Raw genomic sequence first — 21,131 nt, forward strand, 5'->3', positions numbered from 1 at the left:
ATGCTCCTTATAGGACACATTACTGCACTCTATACTCCTCTGTAAACTGGTCATCTCTGTATACCCGTCGTAAGACCCACTGGTTGACGCTTATTTATAAAACCCTTAGGCCTCACTCCCCCTATCTGAGATATCTACTGCAGCCCTTATCCTCCACGTACAACACCCGTTCTGCCAGTCACACTCTGTTAAAGGTCCCCAAAGCACACACACCCCTGGGTTGCTCATTTTTTCAGTTCGCTGCAGCAAACACTCAAAATGGACAGTTTTATCCACAACTCTTCATTCAAAGACACAATCATGGACACTCTTACTTACAGTTACGGCTCCTTCGCATGATGTATTGTCTCTACCTTATTGCCCTTTGTACTGTTGTCTGTGCCCAATCATTTTTTTACCATGTTTTGTGCTAGCTAGTTAGCTAGCTAGGTCCATTACATGGTTAACTGGGCAAGCCACCCCATCACCTTTCATAGGTCGCAGTGTGAATTACACATTTGGGGCACAGACAAAGGGGAGAGGGGAGCTAGCTACAACTTGTTGATGGAGCTCACTACAATCAAAACTCGCTCCACACAACAAGAAGTGGTCAGTGGCCAATATTCAACAGTTCTATTTATAGGGAAGAGCTGATATGAGATGGTTGGAGAGATGTCTTTACTACTGTCTTGTCTTGAAGGGGTTAAATTGCCCGAATGGCACCAGAACATTAAGATTAAATATATTTTGAATTTTGTTACAGTAATAATATGGTGCATTAAAACTAAAAGCAGATTTACCTAGCTCGGTTGAGACCCTAGGATCCTCAAGTAAACCAATCCTGTGAACAGGTTAGGCAACTCTGGTGTCTATACTTCAAAAGCAAAGTTAGATAAGATGGAAGTTTATGAAGTAGGGCCTTGTAAACAAAAAGTGATGTAGAAATCTATGGGCGAAGTCCAGACAACTTTTTGAAACAGGATGCAGTGATGAGTATCAAAACGGTCAGCTGTAACAAAACAAAGGGCACTATGGTAGATGGCATCCAAAGGTTTAAGAGTTTTAGTAGCTGCACTTTGATAAATAATATCTTCATAATCAACAACAGATAAAAAGGTTGACTGTCACGAACCGGCTCGAAGTTCTTAACAAAAAAGGGAGACAACGTGGAGATAAGGAATAACAAAATATATTTATTAACTGAAGTAAACTAAATACAATTAACAATGGTGTGTGTAGTCAGTAGTGTGAGTGTTTGCGTGCATAAATGTGATAATAAGGGGTGTTGAAAATTGCCAAAGCAAACGAACGAAACGGCCACAAAAAATGCCACAACCACACTATCAGTGTGTCTGCTTGGAGAGAGTCTCTTCAATGAATGGGGAAGAGGTGTATTTATCCAGAGACAAACCCAGCCCAGGTGTATCCCATGTCGCTGACGACCCTCCCGGTTCCACCCACCGGCATCCTAATAAGGAAAACAAGCGCAAAGAGAGAGAATTTGGCAGACGGAGTGGGAGGGTCATCACAACTGAATAACCTGCTTCCTACTGCTTAGAGCAAGGTGTAGAACCACCAAGAGAAAAAACAGAAGAATTGTCAAGATGTGCCCATTTACAATGAATATTTTCTTATGTTTCTCCCTTCTCTAATAAAACCTGTGTGTCTCTATATCCAGGGGTTCTTCCGTCGGACCATCCGGTTGAAGCTGGTTTATGACCACTGTGACCTGCACTGTCGCATCCACAAGAAGAGCCGCAACAAGTGTCAGTACTGTCGCTTTCAAAAGTGCCTGGTGGTGGGCATGTCTCACAATGGTAAGAACCAACATTACAATCAATCAGTCAAATGTATTTATAAAGGGGCCTTCCGAGTGGCGCAGCGGTCTAAGGCACTGCATCGCAGTGCTTGAGGCGTCACTACAGACCCTGATCCCAGGCTGTATCACAGCCAGCCATGACCGGGAAACCCATGAGGCAGCATACAATTGGCCCAGCGTCGTCTGGGTTAGGGGAGGGTTTGGCCGGGATTTCCTTGTCCCATCGCGCTCTAGCGACTCCTTGTAGCGGGCTGGGTGCCTGCAAGCTGACTCCCGGATGCCAATTGTACAGCGTTTTCTCTGACACGTTGGTGTGTCTGGCTTCCAGGTTAAGCAAGCAGTGTGTCAAGAAGCAGTGCAGGTTGGCAGGGTCGTATTCCGGAGAACTCATGGCTCTCGTACGGCAGTTGCAGCGATGGGACAAGACTAACTACCAATTGGAAAAACTCCCTAAAAAGACCGGAACCTAGGAAGAAAACTAGAGAGGAACCAGGCTCTGTGGGGTGGCCAGTCCTATTCTGGCTGTGCCGGGTAGAGATCATATTTTACAAAAATCCATGCCATTTAGTATGATATGTTAGGTTACTTAACATCGTAAATGTACATCTGAGACACTAATTAGTAAATGTTACATTTTATTTTTATTTAAAAAAAATATTTAACCTTTATTTAACCAGGTAGGCCAGTTGAGAACAAGTTCTCATTTACAACTGAGACCTGGCCAAGATCAAGCAAAGCAGTTCGACTCATACAACAGTTACATATGGAATAAACAAACATACAGTAAATAATACAGAAGTTAAAGTCTATTTACAGTGAGTGCAAATGAGGTAAGGCAATAAATAGGCCATGGTGGCAAAGTAATTACAATATGGACAATAGGTTACGTAGACCACTTTCCTGAAGTAAAATTACCAAATCGCCCTCTAGTAACCTCAAGGGTGAATGTTAATATTTCTCATAATTAATCGACAAAAAGAAACTGCATTTTGTCAAATGCTTTTATTTTTCAATCTTCTGTGATGCATGTAAAGTGTATTATTGGGACTTCAACTCTATCTGACATGGTACAGGGGTTTTCTTTTTTATGACATAAACAAAAGTATACACCTCACAAATATGGTTCAAAGTAGATTTGTTTAACACTACCAAGAAACACTATGATCATGATTTAGTAAAAAGTTAAAAACTAAAGGAGGGGGAGTTGGTCGGGGTAGATGGGTAGACGTATAACACAAACGTGCGTGTTCAAATCTCATAATATAATATAAATATATAATAATATAATATAATAATATATGCCATTTAGCAGACGCTTTTATCCAAAGCGACTTACAGTCATGTGTGCATACATTCTACGTATGGGTGGTCCCGGGAATCGAACCCACTACCCTGGCGTTACAAGCGCCATGCTCTACCAACTGTGCTACAGAAGGTTATCGTTTGCGGACAACTTTAGCATTTTGGCTAATTAGGAACTTTGCAACTACTTGCTACATGTTAGCTAACCCTGCCCCCAACTCCGAACCCTAACCTTAAAATATAATGGCGCCAGAGGGAATGGCTGCCGTTTTACGGGCTCCTAACAGACTTTGCTATTTTGTTTGTTTTTTTCACATTGTTTGTAACTTATTTTGTACATAATGTTGCTGCTACTGTCTCTTTTATGAATAACTTTTGGATATCAGAACAGCGATTACTCGCCTCCAACTGGATGAAGATCTGTTATTTAATGAGTCGGACGCAAACGATGTACTGCTTCCGAGACCAGGCCCAGATCCCAGTTAGTTTTATGAAGAAAAGACGGAAATACAGGGGGTGGAGACCGAGGTGTCTTGTGAGAATTCATTGGGCGAGTGTGTTACCCATCTCTACCATCCGTTCTATTGGCCAACGTGCAATCACTGGAAAATAAACTGGATGATCTCTGTTCGAGATCATCCTACCAACGGGACACTGTAATATCTTATGTTTCACTGAGTCGTGGCTGAACGACAACAAGGATAATATAGACCTGGCTGGGTTTTACGTGCATCGACAGGACAAAACAGCTACGACTTTGTCAATAACAGCTGGTGCACAATGTCTAATATTAAATAAGTACCCCAAGGCTGTAGACCACACTATATACCAGGAGTTTTCTATATTTTTCATAGCTGTCTATTTACCACCACAAACCGATGCTGGCGCTAAGACAGCACGCAACATGCTGTATAAGGCCATAAGCAAATACTTATCCAGAAGCAGTGCGCCTAGTGGCCGGGACTTTAATGCAGGTAAACTTAAGTAAGTTTTGCCTAATTTCTTTCAGAATTTCATATGTGCAAAAAAAATAAAAAATAAAAAATAAAACTCTAGACCACCTTTACTACAGACACACAGACGCATACAAAGCTCTCCCCCGCCCTCCATTTGGCAAATCTGACCATAATTCTATCCTCCTGATTCCTGCTTAACAAGAAAAAAGTAAAGCAGGAAGTACCAGTGACTCGCTCAATATGGAAGTGATCAGATGAAGTGGATGCTAAGCTGCAACACTGTTTTGCTAGCACAGACTGGAATAGGTTCCAGTGGAATTTGCGGAATATACCACCTCAGTCACCGGCTTCATCAATAAGTACATCGACAACGTCATCCCCACAGTGACCATGCGTACATATCCCAACCAGAAGCCATGGATTACAGGCAACATCTGCACAGAGCTAAAAGCTATAATGGGAACAGAGCTGCTGCTTTCAAGGAGCGGGACACTAATCCGGTAGCTTATAAGAAACCCTGCTATGCCCTCCGATGAACCATCAAACAGGCAAAACGTCAATACAGGACTAAGATTGTATCCTACTACACCGGCTCTAATGCTCGTCGGATGTGGCAGGGCTTGCAAACTATTACAGAGTACAAAGGGAAACCCAGCCGCCCAGAGCTACCAGACGAGCTAAATGCCTTTATGCTCGTGTCAAGGCAAGCAACATTGAATCATTCATGAGAGCACTAGCTGTTCTGGATGACTGTGTGATCCTGCTCTCCATAGCTGATGTGAGCAAAACTTTGAATCTAACTGTATTGTCCAATTTACAGTAGCTATTACAGTGAAAAAATACCATGCTATTGTTTGAGGAGAGTGCACAATTATGAACTTGAAAATGTATGAATAAACAAATGAGAAACATTTGGGCAGTCTTGATACAACATTTTGAATAGATATGCAATAGTTCATTGGATCAGTCTAAAACTTTACACATACCCTGCTGCCATCTAGTGGCCAAAGTCTAAATTGCACCTAGGCTAGATTAATTAATTATGGCCTTTCTCTTGCATTTCAAAGATGGTACAAAAAAAAACGTATCTTTTACCAGATCTAATGTGTTATATTTTTCTACATTAATTTCACATTTCCACAAATGTCAAAGTATTTCCTTTCAATTGGTATCAAGAATATGCATATCCTTGCTTCAGGTCCTGAGCTACAGAGCTATTTGGGTATATCATTTTAGGTGAAAATGGGAAAAAATGGGCGAATCCTTAAGCGGTTTTAAAAGTATCAACATTCACAAGGCCGCGGGGTCAGACAGATTACCAGGACGTGTACTCAGAGCATGCACGGACCAACTGGCAAGTTACCACCATAGTCCCTGTGCCCAAGAAAGCGACGGTAACCTGCCTAAATGACTACCGCCCCGTAGTATGTCTGTAGCCATGAGGTGCTTTGAAAGGCCGGTCATGGCATCAACACCAAACCCTAGACCCAATTCTCATACCTGCCCCAACAGATCCACTGATCACACTCCACACTGCCCTTTCCCACCTGGACAAAAGGAACACACCTATGTGAGAATGCTGTTTGTAGAAAAGGCTCATGAAGTTGGTGGAATCGACCTATATTTGATGGCCACTTGCGCAGCTGGCCCAGAGCGCTTTAATTAGGTCAGGTAATGGCCACCGCCTAACCTTGCTGCTTTCTATTCCCCAACTCCGTCTAATCCAGACATTCTGTGCGTCCACAAATCAACGTAACTCCACTGAATCTTTCATCTGAACTATCTGTTGAGATCGGGCCATCAGTTATTGTTTATTTATTTTATTTAAACAGGTAGGCCAGTTGAGAACAAGTTCTCATTTACAACTGCGACCTGGCCAAGATAAAGCAAAGCAATGTGACAAAAGCACAGTTACACATGGGATAAACAAATATACAGTCAATAACACAATAGAAAAATCTGTATAGTGTGTGTAAAATGAAGGAGGTAAGGCAATAAATAGGCCAATAGTGGCTAAGTAATTACAATTTAGCAATTAACACGAATGATAGATGTGCAGATTAGGATGTGCAAGTAGAAAAACTGGTGTGCAAAAGAGCAGAAAAACAAATATGGGAAGAGGTAGGTAGTTGATTGGATGGGCTATTTACAGATGGGCTGTGTTCAGCTGCAGCGATCGGATAGCTGATGCTTAAAGTTATTGAGGGTGATTATAAATCCTCAACTTTAGTGATTTGTTTTTGCAATTCGTTCTAGTCATTGGCAGCAGAGAACTGGAAGGAAAGGCGGCCAAAGGTGGTGTTTGCTTTGGGGATGACCAGTGAAATATACCTGCTAGAGCGCGTGCTGTGGATGGGTATTGCTATGGAGACCAGTGAGCTGAGATAAGGCAGAGCTTTACCTAGCAAAGACTTAGATGACCTGGAGCCAGTGGGTTTGGCGACGAATATGTAGCGAGGACCAGCCAACGAGAGCGTACAGGTCACAGTGGTGGGTTGTATATGGGGCGTTGGTGACAAAATGGATGCCACTGTGATAGACTGCATCCGATTTGCAGAGTAGAGTGTTGGGAGGCTATTTTGTAGTTATTACCGCAGAACGCGGCTTAGAGAGCACACTTCAAATCTATTGTGTTATGTCAATGGACAATGATCAAGGCCCTATAGATCATCACAGGCCAATTATGCCATTGATATCTGGTTAGATTGTAATGAAATGATGTACATATTTAGACAAACCTGAAAGTATGAAATATGAAACGTAATTTTGATATCACACTGATATTATAGATTGAATAATTGATCGATTTATTTGCATTATCATGATTATGTTTATGATCCTAAGTTACTCAATCTAGCTTCATTCTTTTTTAACTGAATTACCTCATGTTATTAATGAGAATGATTTGATTATTTGATCGGATACGTGTTATTTTGTTTCCTTTGTGATGCAGGAATACCTAGGATAGGATAAGTAATCCTTCTCACCCCCCTTTAAGATTTAGATGCACTATTGTAAAGTGACTATTCTACTGGATGTCATAAGGTGAATGCACCAATTTGTAAGTCGCTCTGGATAAGAGCGTCTGCTAAATGACTTAAATGTAAATGTAATGCAGCACAGACAAACTACCCAGTAAATATACCACTTTGTGGTTAAAGGAATTTCTGCTTCAGTGTCCTCCATTCTTCTGTCATCTGACCCGTGACCACCTGTTCACTTTCACTATTGTATGGCAACTGCTCTTCATCCGACCGTAAGGTGCTTCAGAGGGTAGCTTCCTGCCACCCCGGACCTAAATAATAGGTGTGTCAGAGGAAGGCCCAAAAAATTGTCTAAAACTCCAGTCACCCATGTCATAGACAGTTCCCTCTGCTACCGCATGGCAAAAGGTACTAGAGCGCCAAGTCTAGGTCTAAAAGCCTGCTTAACAGCTTCTACCCCCAAGCCAATTAATCAAATGGCCATCCGGACTTTTTACATTGACCCCCCCCTGCTACTCATTGTTTATTATCTAAGCATAGTCACGTTACCCTTATCTACATGTACAAATTACCTCGACTAACATGTACCCCCGCACATTGACTCGGTCCCCCTGTATATAGCCTCGTTATTTTGTGTTACTTCTTATAAAAAATGTTTTACTTTCGTTTATTTAGTAGATATTTTCTTAACTCCATTTCTTGAACTGTGTTGTTAAGAGCTTGTAAGTAAGCATTTCACAATAAGGTCTACTACACCTGTTGTATTCGGCGCATGTGACCAATATACTTAGATTTGAAAGGGATACTTTGGGATTTTTAATCAGAGGCCCTTTAGCTACTTCTCCAGAGTCGGATGAACTCATGGAAAAAATGTTTGTCTCTGGGTGCAGTCTCTGGGTACGTTTTGCTCTGCGGCAAAGTTTCTCCCAGAGAAAGTCATGTGATTCTAGTCCAGGTGTAGTCCCTGTAGTGGCAGGGTCATCTGAATTGCTCCTTATATACAGTCACTCTCACATCCCATCATAAGCTGTAGTGGCTAGTGAAATCTGCCAGGGGAGTTGTGTTTTCATCAATGATTCACAGAGGATTACACACGTAGGCACACACACTAGCGCTAGGTAGCTGGCTGTAGATTCTGCTGTGTCATGGTGCTTGGCTGGGTGCCCAGGCGTAGGAGGAGCAACGTATACATTTACAAAAGGTGTGATGGCTGATAGACCAGATAATTTATTACTCTGCGAGTCACCATTATACAAAAACAGGTTTAGACATAGCTTTAACCACATATAACAGGCCGACAATACTGTTGACTTCTAAATGAAACGGCTTGTCCTGCCACCTGACTGACACAGAGGGGAACATAATCCTGTATTAGACATATAATGTAATATACTGTAAACCTGTATTAGAGATTTTGGTAAATACACAGATTGGAGGTAAATCGGACAGAAAACCATTCACAAAGCTCCAGTTCAACCTATCCGTTCTATCAATCAGAGGGGGAAAAAAGTCTGGTTAATCAACCTCTTGTCTTCCTAAACTTGATATTTGTCATTTAATGACACTTGAAACTGTGGTCAATAACTGCTATTGGTATTTGACAGTAATGGCACACTGTAGAAAGGTGCATAAAGGTCAAAGGTGATGGGAAGTCAATAATCAGTTGTCTAGTCACTCTGGTGACGTCAACCATTAATCTCTTTGAGTCAGTATTTATTTGTTACTGATTATTATGATCCGTTTTAATAATCATGTTTACAGAACTCGAAACAAAATATTAAATTGCCTGTTTTTACACTTTATTTGTTAATGTTTCTCACAACTCTCTGTCCATGTCAGATGTGATGAGATCCACATTTACATACCACACACACAAGTGGAGACATGGACGATGGCGCTGAGGACGGTTTGGGGAGATACTCTGTAGTTTGAAGATTGAGGGTTGCGCTGTATATGGAATTGAGTATTTTATTAGGATCCCCATTAGCGGTTGTGAAAGCAGCAGCTACTCTTCTTGGGGCCTACACAAAACATCAATAAACAAGAACAGCTCAAGGACATAATATATAATACATACACACACACACAATCTAGATTAAATAGTGGAAAAACGTTGGTGTTGCTTCATCAGTTTTTTTTAACCAGGTTTGCTGTTCATTTGAGCATAATGAGATGGGAGTTCCATGCAATAATGACTCTATACAATATCATTTTTTCTGGATTTAGGGACTGAAAAGACCCCTGGTGGCATGTCTGGTCAGTTAAGTTTGTGTGTCAGAGCTGTGTGCAAGTTGACTTGCAAACAATTTGGAATTGTCAATACATTTGTGAGGACAGGAGCTGGGAGATGGGAATCAAGTACAGGGAGTGAACATTTAATAAATAACGAACATGCAACAAAACATGGACAGCGTCTGGACGGGAAACAAAACTACATTAATGCTGACGCTGGGAACAAACTGATGAATAGACAGATATGGATGGGGCAATCAACAAAGTGAAGGAGTCCAGGTGAGTCCAATGGAGTGCTGATGCCTGTAATGATGGTAACAGGTGTGCGTAATGATGGGCAGCCTGTCTGCAGGAGAGGGAGTGGGCGCAGGCGTGACAACATTGTTTCTTATAAAAAGTAGTGATGCAGTCAGTCGCTCCTCAACTCTTAGACAAGAGAGACCTGTTCTGGGCCATCTGCAGCTTAAGAATGTCTTTCTTCGCAGCACTTGATCACATGACTTGACTATTATCGAGATAAGACAAAACTAGAGGCTGCAGGATTTCCTTTTTGGAGTGTGGTATCAAAAAAGCAGAGCATCTCTTCACTATGGACAGACCTCTTCTGGTCTTTACAACCATTGAATTTATATGTTTTATTCTTAGAGATGTTCAGGACCAGTTAATTACTTGGCATCCAGTCCGAAACTGACTGCAACTTCTTGTTAAAGGTTTCAGTTACTTCATTAGCTGTGGTTGCTGACATGTACAGTACCAGTCAAAAGTTTGGACACACCTTCTCATTCCAGGGTTTTAATTTATTTGACTATTTTATACATTGTAGAATAATAGGGTAGACATAAACTATTAAATAACAAATTTAGACTAGTTACCAAAAAAAAGTGATAAACAAATCAAAACATTATTTATATTTGAGATTCTTCAAAGTAGTCAACATTTGCCTTGATCACAGCTTTGCACACTCTTGGCATTCTCTCAACCAGCTTATATATATATATATATATATGTCATTTAGCGGACGCTTTTATCCAAAGCGACTTACAGTCATGTGTGCATACATTCTACGTATGGGTGGTCCCGGGAATCGAACCCACTACCCTGGCATTACAAGCGCCATGCTCTACCAACTGAGCTACAGAAGGACCACCATGATGTAGTCACTTGGAATGCATTTCAATTAACAGGTGTGCCTTGTTAAGTTAATTTGCGTAATTTCTTTCCTTAATGTGTTTGAGCCAATCAGTTGTGCTGTGACAAGGTAGGTGTGGTACACAGAAGATATGGCAAGAACAGCTCAAATAAGCAAAGACAAATTACACCATCATTACTTTAAAACATGGTCAGTCAATACGGAACATTTCAAGGACTTTGACGGTTTCTTCAAGTGCAGTTGCAAAAACCATCAATCGCTATGATGAAACTGGCTCTCATTAGGACCACCACAGGAAAGGAAGATCCAGAGTTAACTGCACATCAGATTGCAGTCCAAATAAATGCTTCACAGAGTTCAAGTAACAGACATCTCAACATCAACTGTTCAGAGGAAACTACGTGAATCAGGTCTTCATGGTCGAATTGCTGCAAAGAAACCACTACTAAAGGACACCAATAAGAAGAAGAGACTTGCTTGGGCCAAGAAAAATGAGCAATGAACATTAGACCTGTGGAAATCTGTCTGATGAGTCCAAATGTGATATTTTTGGTTACAACGTCTTTGTGAGAAGCAGAGTAGATAAAAGGATGATTTCTGTGTGGTTCCCACCGTGAAGCATGGAGGAGGTGGTGCTTCGCTGGTGATCCTGTCAGTGATTTATTTAGAATTCAAGGCACGCTTAACCAGCATGGCAACCACAGCATTCTGCAGTGATACGCCATCCCATCTGGTTTGCACTATCATTTTTTTCCCAACAGGACAATGACTCAAAACACACCTCCAGGTTGTGTACGGGCTATTTGACCAATGAGAGTGATGAAGTGCTGCATCAGATGACATGGCCTCCAATCACCCGACCACAATCCAATTGAGATGGTTTGGGATGAGTTGGACCGCAGTGTGAAGGAATAGCAGCCAACGAGTGCTCAGCATATGTGGGAACTCCTTCAAGACTGTTGGAAAAGCATTCCTCGTGAAGCTGGTTGAGAGAATGCCATGTGTCCAAAGCTGTCATCAAGGGAAAGGGTGGCTACTCTGAAGAATTTGAAATATATTTTTAATTCTTGGGTTACTACACTGTTTTGGTTACTACATGATTCCATATGTGTTATTTCATAGTTGATGTCTTCTCTAATGTAGAAAAGAGTACAAAGGAAAAACCCTTGAATGAGTAGGTGTCCAAACTTTTAACTGGTACTGTATATGGTTGAATCGTCAGCATACATGGACACACAGGCTGTGTTTAATGCTCGTGGCAGGTCATTGGTAAAAACAGAAAAGAGTAGAGGGCCTAGAGAGCTGTCCTGCGGTACACCACACCCTACATGTTTGACATTAGAGAGGCTTCCATTAAATAAAACTTCTAGATTGTTAGCTCTAGATTGATAGCTTTTAAATTGATAGCTCTAAATCTACAATATGGCAGAGGTTGAAAAGCCATAAAACAGGTTATGGTCAATCATATCAAAGGCTGCACTGAAATCTAACAGTACAGCTCTGACAATCTTCTTATTTTCTTTCAACCAATCATCAGTCATTTGTGTCAGTGTAGTACATGTTGTGTGCCTTTCTCTATAAGCATGCTGACAGTCTGTTGTCAATTTGTTTATAGAGAAATAGCATTGTATTTGGTCAAACAATTGTTTACAACAGTTTGCTAAGATCTGGAAGCAAGCTGATAGGTCTGCTGTTAGAACCAGTAAAAGCCGCTTTACCACTCTTGGGTGGCGGGACTGATTTTGGCTTCCCTCCAGGCCTGAGGACAAAGACTTTCCTCTGGGCTCAGATTAAAGATATGGCAGATAGGAGTGGCCACAGTCAGCTACCATCCTCAGTAGTTTTCCATCTAAGTTGTCAATGGCAGGAGGTTTGTCATTATTGATCTGATAATGTTGTCTGTGTTGTTTCCCATACAGCCATTCGTTTTGGACGGATGCCCCAGGCTGAGAAGGAGAAGCTCCTAGCTGAGTTCTCTACTGACATGGACATCATGCACCCTGAGGCTGCCGACCTGAGGAGCCTGGCCAAGCTGCTGCTGGAGTCCTATCTCAAATACTTCCCCCTCACTAAGGCTAAGGCCAGGGCCATCCTGTCTGGAAAGACTGGGGATAACGCGGTATGGACCAGACCTATCATGGCACAGTAGCTACTAGCTATTCCTTATCACAGTCACAACCATACTAACATGACACAGTAGCTATTCGCTATCACACCATGTGATGATAGGTGGTGGGCCGACATCCAAGCTGAGATATCTGCCATGCAGAGATGCATGTTGTCACACAGACATACCTGTCCTTCAGCAGGTGTGGACCCTAGTCAACACACTAAGAGACGGGTCAGTGGAAATTCAGGTTTCAGTCACATGGGTGGTACTTGCAGAAATACTTGTCTTACTAGCCAAAAGAGTTTCAGGTTGATGTCCTGTCCACACTAATAAAACATGGAGTAGAAAGTTATGTCAGTAAAGTAGAATGTTATAGCAGAGAACAGTAGAACATTATGACAGAATACTGTAGAGTGTTATGACAGAGCACATTATAGGTTTTTAGAAATAGTCATTTTGTTCCATTTCAAACATTCCATTCACAGCTGGAGGGCAAGCATAGCCTGCTCCAATGCATTACAGTGCAGAAACAGCTGGATTACACCTTTCTCTCTCAACATTGGCCACCACTAATTGGAGATTTAAGTGACATAAAAATGTACTATACCTGACAAGTATGTGTGGTTTAGGTTAACTGTCCAATGTGGAGACTATATACAGGGGGTACCGGTACAGAGTCAATGTGGAGGCTATATACAGGAGGTACCGGTACAGAGTCAATGTGGAGGCTATATACAGGGGGTACTGGTACAGAGTCAATGTGGAGGCTATATACAGGAGGTACCGGTACAGAGTCAATGTGGAGGCTATATACAGGGGTACCGGTACAGAGTCAATGTGGAGGCTATATACAGGGGGTACCGGTACAGAGTCAATGTGGAGGCTATATACAGGAGGTACCGGTACAGAGTCAATGTGGAGGCTATATACAGGGGGTACCGGTACAGAGTCAATGTGGAGGCTATATACAGGGTATTACGGTACAGAGTCAATGTGGAGGCTATATACAGGAGGTACTGGTACAGAGTCAATGTGGAGGCTATATACAGGGGGTACCGGTACAGAGTCAATGTGGAGGCTATATACAGGGTATTACGGTACAGAGTCAATGTGGAGACTATATACAGGGGGTACCGGTACAGAGTCAATGTGGAGGCTATATACAGGGGTACCGGTACAGAGTCAATGTGGAGGCTATATACAGGGGTACCGGTACAGAGTCAATGTGGAGGCTATATACAGGGGGTACCGGTACAGAGTCAATGTGGAGGCTATATACAGGGGGTACCGGTACAGAGTCAATGTGGAGGCTATATACAGGGGGTACCGGTACAGAGTCAATGTGGAGGCTATATACAGGGGGTACCGGTACAGAGTCAATGTGGAGGCTATATAAAGGGGGTACCGGTACAGAGTCAATGTGGAGGCTATATACAGGGTATTACGGTACAGAGTCAATGTGGAGGCTATATACAGGAGGTACTGGTACAGAGTCAATGTGGAGGCTATATACAGGGGGTACCGGTACAGAGTTAATGTGGAGGCTATATACAGGGTATTACGGTACAGAGTCAATGTGGAGACTATATACAGGGGGTACCGGTACAGAGTCAATGTGGAGGCTATATACAGGGGGTACCGGTACAGAGTCAATGTGGAGGCTATATACAGGGGGTACTGGTACAGAGTCAATGTGGAGGCTATATACAGGGGGTACCGGTACAGAGTCAATGTGGAGGCTATATACAGGGGGTACCGGTACAGAGTCAATGTGCGGGGGCACTGGTTAGTCGACGTAATTGAGGTAATATGTACATGTAGGTAGAGTTATTAAAGTGACTATGCACAGATAACAACAGAGCGTAGCACCAGTGTAGAAGAGGGGGGTCAATGCAAATAGTTTGGGTAGCACTTTGATGAGATGTTCAGGAGTCTTATGGCTTGGGGGTAGAAGCTGATTAGAAACCTCTTGGCCCTAGACTCGGCACTCCTGTACTTGCCGTGGGTAGCAGAGAGAACAGTCTATGTCTAGGGTGGCTGGCATCTTTGACAGTTTTTATGGCCTTCCTCTGACACTGCCTGGTATAGAGGTCCTGGATGGCAGGAAGCTTGAAGTACTGGGTCGTACACACTACCCTCTGTAGTGCCTTGCAGTCGGAAGCCGAGCAGTTGCCATAACTTGCTTTGAAAAGGTTTTGTCGTGCCCTCTTCACGACTGTCTTGGTCTGCTTGGACCATGTTAGTTTGTTGGTTATGTGGACGCCAAGGAACTTGAAGCTCTCAACCTGCTCCACTACAGCCCCGTCAATGAGAATGGGGGCTGCAGTTACTTGCTGTATAACTCTGATAGAGCTGAAGTGCACAATTGTTTGTATGGAATAATCGGAAGTTAGTAGTTCTGATTGCTATTCAAGAGGTGATCATATTACAACCAAATACTTATTTATTTGACAATCCCTTGAAAACGCCCCACAGATGTCAACACAGTACAATGGAATAGAACGATAGAACAACAGTCCACATTCTGATACATGTGAAATGTTTTGAGTTGAAAGAGTTGACCAGAGGAAGCATGGCAGGAAACAGCAGCATGTTATTTAACAAACTAAACTATCAGTTTAAACTCTCAGTCTGACCTCTGATCTGTGTTTTAGTTCCAGCATCATGGCCTTGCAGATCTCACTCCTCTCCTCGCTCTACATTTGAGTCATTTAGCAGAGACTCACAAACAGCAACTTAGTGCATTCATCTTAAGATACACTATATATGCAAAAGTATGTGGACACCCTTCGAATTAGTGGACTCTGCTATTTCAGCCACACCTGTTGCTCACAGGTGTATAAAATCAAGCACACCGCCATGCAATCTCCATAGACAAACATTGGCAGTAGAATGGCCTTACTGAAGAGCTCAGTGACTTTCATACGTAGAATGTATGCACACATGACTGTAAGTCGCTTTGGATAAAAGCGTCTGCTAAATGGCATATATTATTATTATATTATTATTATTACATGCCCCAAGGCATAGTGCCAACTGTAAAGTTTGGTTGAGGAGGAGTAATGGACTGGGGATGTTATTCATGGTTCGTGCTTAGGCCTCTTTATTCCAGTGAAGGGGAATCTTAACACAACAGCATACAATGACATTTAGACAATTCTGTGCTTCCAACTTTCTGGCAACAGTTTGGGGAAGGCCCTTTACTGTTTCAGCATGACAATGCCCCCGTGTACAAAGCGAGGTCCATACAGAAATGGTTTGTTGAGATAAGTGTGGAAGAACTTGACTGGCCTGCACAGAGCCCTGACCTCAACCCCATCGAACACCTTTGGGATGAATTGGAATGCCAACTGCGAGTCAGGCCTAATCGCCTCAACATTAGTGCCCAACCCCACTAATGCTCTTGTGGCTGAGTAGAAGCAGGTCCCCTCAGCAATGTTCCAACATCTAGTGGAAAGCCTTCCCAGAAGAGTGGAGGCTGTTATAGCAGCAATGTTCCAACATCTAGTGGAAAGCCTTCCCAGAAGAGTGGAGGCTGTTATAGCAGCAATGTTCCAACATCTAGTGGAAAGCCTTCCCAGAAGAGTGGAGGCTGTTATAGCAGCAATGTTCCAACATCTAGTGGAAAGCCTTCCCAGAAGAGTGGAGGCTGTTATAGCAGCAATGTTCCAACATCTAGTGGAAAGCCTTCCCAGAAGAGTGGAGGCTGTTATAGCAGTAAAGGGGGGAACAACTCCATATTAATACCCATGATTTTGGAATGAGATGTTTGACAAGCAGATGTCCACATACTGTTGGTCATGTAATGTAGCTAGGTGGGACAAGCACATAGCTACTAAAATGTACTTTCTATGATATATAGCTATCAGAAAAGTCAGTACTAGTAGGGGGAAAAGTCAGTCACTAAATGAGGGTGATACTAGGGTTATGTTAGGGTTATACTAGGGTTATGTTAGGGTTATACTAGGGTTATGTTAGCGTTATACTAGGGTTATGTTAGGGTTATACTAGGGTTATGTTAGGGTTATACTAGGGTTATGTTAGGGTTATGTTCTTCGTTTGTCGAAAGAAAGTCGGAACGAAATGCAGCGTGGTGGTTACTCATGTCTTTAATGAAGGAAGAGCGATACATGAAATAACTATACAAATGCAAAACAACAAAACGGAACGTGAAACCTAATTACAGCCTATCTGGTGAAACTACACAGAGACAGGAACAATCACCCACGAAATACACAGCGAAACCCAGGCTACCTAAATACGGTTCCCAATCAGAGACAACGAGAATCACCTGACTCTGATTGAGAACCGCCTCAGGCAGCCAAGCCCATACAACACCCCTACTCCGCCGTAATCCCAATAATACAAAAACCCCAATACGAACCACAACATAAAAACCCATGTCACACCCTGGCCTGACCAAACATATAACGAAAACACAAAATACAATGACCAAGGCGTGACATTAGGGTGATGTTAGGGTTATGTTAGGGTTATGTTAGGGTTATGTTAGGGTTATGTTTTTATACTGTTTTTATTTATTTACTTTTCTGCTCTTTTGCACACCAATATCTCTACCTGTACATGACCATCTGATCATGATGATCAAGGTATGAAATCATACCTTGAAGGCAGAACTCAGTGTGTCTGAGTGAGCAATGAGCTGTCGCCCACTCGTAGCTATGATGTGGGCGTGCCCCAAGGGTCAATACTGGGGCCCCTCCTGTTCAGCCTGTACATTAATGATCTGCCTTCTGTCTGTACTGGGTCTGAAGTTCAAATGTATGCAGATGATACAGTGATATATGTGCATGCAAAGAGCAAACAACAAGCTGCACAAGAACTCACTACTGTAATGGTCCAGGTTACAAAGTGGCTCAGTGACTCGTGTTTGCATCTCAATGTGAAAAAAACTGTTTGCATATTCTTCACAAAGAGGGCAACAGATGCTACTGAGCCAGATGTCTATGTGTCAGGGGAGAAGCTCCAGGTGGTATCCGATTTTAAGTACCTTGGCATCATACTTGATTCCAACCTCTCTTTTAAAAAGCATGTGAAAAAGGTAATTCAAATAACTAAATTCAATCTAGCTAATTTCCGATTTATACGAAATTGTTTGACTACAGAGGTAGCAAAACTGTACTTCAAATCTATGATACTCCCCCACTTAACATACTGCTTGACTAGTTGGGCCCAAGCTTGCTGTACAACATTAAAACTTATTCAGTCTGTCTACAAACAGGCTCTCAAAGTGTTTGATAGAAAGCCCAATAGCCATCATCATTGTCACATCCTTAGAAAACATGAGCTCTTGAGTTGGGAAAATCTTGTGCAATACACCGACGCATGTCTTGTATTCAAGATCCTAAATGACCTGGCTCCCCCTCCACTCAATATTTTTGTTAAACAGAAAACCTAGACATATGGCAGCAGATCCACAAGGTCTGCCATGAGAGGTGACTGTATAGTTCCCCTAAGGAAAAGCACCTTTAGTAAATCTGCATTCTCTGTGAGAGCTTCCCATGTCTGGAATACACTGCCATCAGACACACATAACTGCACCACATATCACACTTTCACAAAATGCTTGAAGACATGGCTAAAGGTCAATCAGATTTGTGAACATGGTCCCTAGCTGTGTGTTGCCGCTTTCCATGTTGTCTGTAGCTTGTGAGGTATGGAAACACTTTGTTGCTTTTATGAATTTTGTCTTGCTGCTTTTTGTTCTATGTTGCTCTGTCTGTATGCTATGTCTTGCTTGTCCTATGTTGCTATGTTGCTGTGTCTATGGTGCTATTGTCTATATTGTAATTGTTTTTAATAACCTGCCCAGGGACTGCGGTTGAAAATTAGCCGGCTGGCTAAAACCGGCACTTTTACTGAAACGTTGATTAATGTGCACTGTCCCTGTAAAAATAAAATAAAATAAACTAAACTAAATTTATCACTCCAGTGCTAACCTGCAAAATTGTAATTATTCGCCTACCTCATGCCTTTTGCACACATTGTATATAGACTTCTCTTTTCTTCTACTGTGTTATTGACTTGTTAATTGTTTACTCCATGTGTAACTCTGTGTTGTCTGTTCACACTGCTATGCTTTATCTTGGCCAGGTCGCAGTTGCAAATGAGAACTTGTTCTCAACTAGCCTACCTGGTTAAATAAAGGTGAAATAAAAAAATAAAAAAATAAATAAAATGTTAGGGTTCTTTTAGGGTTCTGTTAGGGTTCTTTTAGGGTTATACTAGGGTTAGGGATGTATTTGGGTTAGGATTATAAACTCATCAAAAAAAGAAATGTCCTCTCATTGTCAACTGCGTTTATTTTCAGCAAACTTAACATATGCCAATATTTGTATGAACATAACAAGATTCAGATATGTGCCTAACAGAAATGTAATAATGAACTGCACCAGATTTGCTAGTTCTTGCTGTGAGATGTTACCCCACTCTTCCACCAAGGCACCTGCAAGTTCCAGGACATTTCTGGGGGGAATGGCCCTAGCCCTCACCCTCCGATCTAACAGGGTCCCAGACGTGCTCAATAGGATTGAGATCCGGGCTCTTCGCTGGCCATGGCAGAATACTGACATTCCTGTCTTGCAGGAAATAATGCACAGAATGAGCAGTATGGCTGGTGGCATTGTCATGCTGGAGGGTCATGTCAGGATGAGCCTGCAGGAAGGGTGCCACATGAGGGAGGAGGATGTCCACGACTTGTCAATGAAGAGCACTTATGCCAGTCCTGTCTGGTCCAGGAACGGTGGGTTTGTGCCCATCGGCGACGTTGTTGCCGGTGATGTCTGGTGAGGACCTGCCTTACAACAGGCCTACAAGCCCTCAGTCCAGCCTCTCTCAGCCTATTGCGAACAGTCTGAGCTGTTGGAGGGATTGTGTGTTCCTGGTGTAACTCGGGCAGTTGTTGTTGCTGTCCTGTACCTGTCCTGCAGGTGTGATATTCGGATGTACCGATCCTGTGCAGGTGTTGTTACACGTTGTCTGCCACTGCGAGGACAATCAGCTCTCCGTCCCTTCTCCCTGTAGCGCTGTCTTATGCGTCTCATAGTACGGGCATTGCAATTTATTTCCCTGGCCACATCTGCAGTCCTCATGCCTCCTTGCAGCATACCTAAGGCATGTTCACCCAGATGAGTAGGGACCCTGGGAATCTTTCTTTTGGTGGTTTTGAGTCAGTAGAATGGCCACTCCAGTGTCCTAAGTTTTCATAACTGTGACCTTAATTGCCTACCGTCTGTAAGGTGTTAGTGTCTTAACGACCGCTCCACAGGTGGCACAAGGACATCCCTGCCGGCCAAACCCTCCCCTAACCCGTGTCTGGCTGTGAGTATGGACTAGATGTCCTAATTGCCTACCGTCTGTAAGCTGTTAGTGTCTTAACGCCCGTTCCACAGGTGCATGTTCCTTCATTGTTTATGGTTCATTGAACAAGCATGGGAAACAGTGTTTAAACCCTTTACAATGAAAATCTGTGAAGTTATTTGGATTTTAACTAATTATCTTTGAAAGACCGGGTCCTGAAAAAGGGATGTGTCTTTTTTTGCTGAGTTTAGTAGGGGGGAAATTGTTTGAGTAGGGGGGAAAGTCAGTACTAGTGGGTGGGGGAGGGGGGTGCTGTGGGATTATTTAAGATACTCTTTGAAGAGGTAGGGTTTCAGATGTTTACCAAAAATAGGTAGGTACTCTGCTGTCTTAGCTTCAGGGGGAAGCTGGTTCCAGCATTGGGGTGCTAGGTCATAAAAGAGCATTGACTGGGCTGAGCGGGAGCTGCCCTCCCATAGAGGCGGGAGGGCCAAGAGACCAGAGGTGGTAGAACAGACTACCCAGGTTGGGGTGTAGGGTTTTATCATAGCCTGAAGGTAGGGATGGGCAGTTCCTCTTGCTGCTCCATAGGCAAGCATCATAGTCTTATAGTGGAAGTGAGCTTTGACTGGAAGCCAGTGAAGCGTGCAGAGGAGCGGGGTGACATGGGAAAACTTGGGAAGGTTGAAGGCCAGATCTGGTGGCAATGGTCTGAATAAGTTGCAGGGGTTTGATGGCACATGTTATAACAGGGTGTTGTCTCCAGTTAGTCATGTTATAACAGGGTGTTGTCTCCAGTTAGTCATGTTATAACAGGGTGTTGTCTCCAGTTAGTCATGTTATAACAGGGTGTTGTCTCCAGACAGTCATCATGTTATAACAGGGTGTTGTCTCCAGACAGTCATCATGTTATAACAGGGAGTTGTCTCCAGTTAGTCATGTTATAACAGGGTGTTGTCTCCAGTTAGTCATGTTATAACAGGGTGTTGTCTCCAGTTAGTCATGTTATAACAGGGTGTTGTCTCCAGTTAGTCATGTTATAACAGGGTGTTGTCTCCCGATAGTCATCATGTTATAACAGGGTGTTGTCTCCAGTTAGTCATGTTATAACAGGGTGTTGTCTCCAGTTAGTCATGTTATAACAGGGTGTTGTCTCCCGATAGTCATCATGTTATAACAGGGTGTTGTCTCCAGTTAGTCATGTTATAACAGGGTGTTGTCTCCAGTTAGTCATGTTATAACAGGGTGTTGTCTCCAGTTAGTCATGTTATAACAGGGT

The 21,131-nt window shown here is 42.7% G+C and overlaps 1 protein-coding gene across 1 annotated transcript in view; it reads left to right on the plus strand.

The window, feature by feature from the left end:
- The window catches only part of pparg (peroxisome proliferator-activated receptor gamma), a 171,306-nt gene that overhangs the window by 76,026 nt on the left and 74,149 nt on the right, over positions 1-21,131 (plus strand). The window contains exons 4-5 of the mRNA XM_052501281.1: positions 1,658-1,796; positions 12,342-12,541. Coding sequence (XP_052357241.1) covers positions 1,658-1,796; positions 12,342-12,541 — 339 coding nt within the window. The remainder of the gene's footprint in view (positions 1-1,657; positions 1,797-12,341; positions 12,542-21,131) is intronic.

This window comes from Oncorhynchus keta, unplaced genomic scaffold (assembly GCF_023373465.1).
Source record: "Oncorhynchus keta strain PuntledgeMale-10-30-2019 unplaced genomic scaffold, Oket_V2 Un_contig_1319_pilon_pilon, whole genome shotgun sequence".
NCBI classification, from domain to species: Eukaryota; Metazoa; Chordata; class Actinopteri; order Salmoniformes; family Salmonidae; genus Oncorhynchus; species Oncorhynchus keta.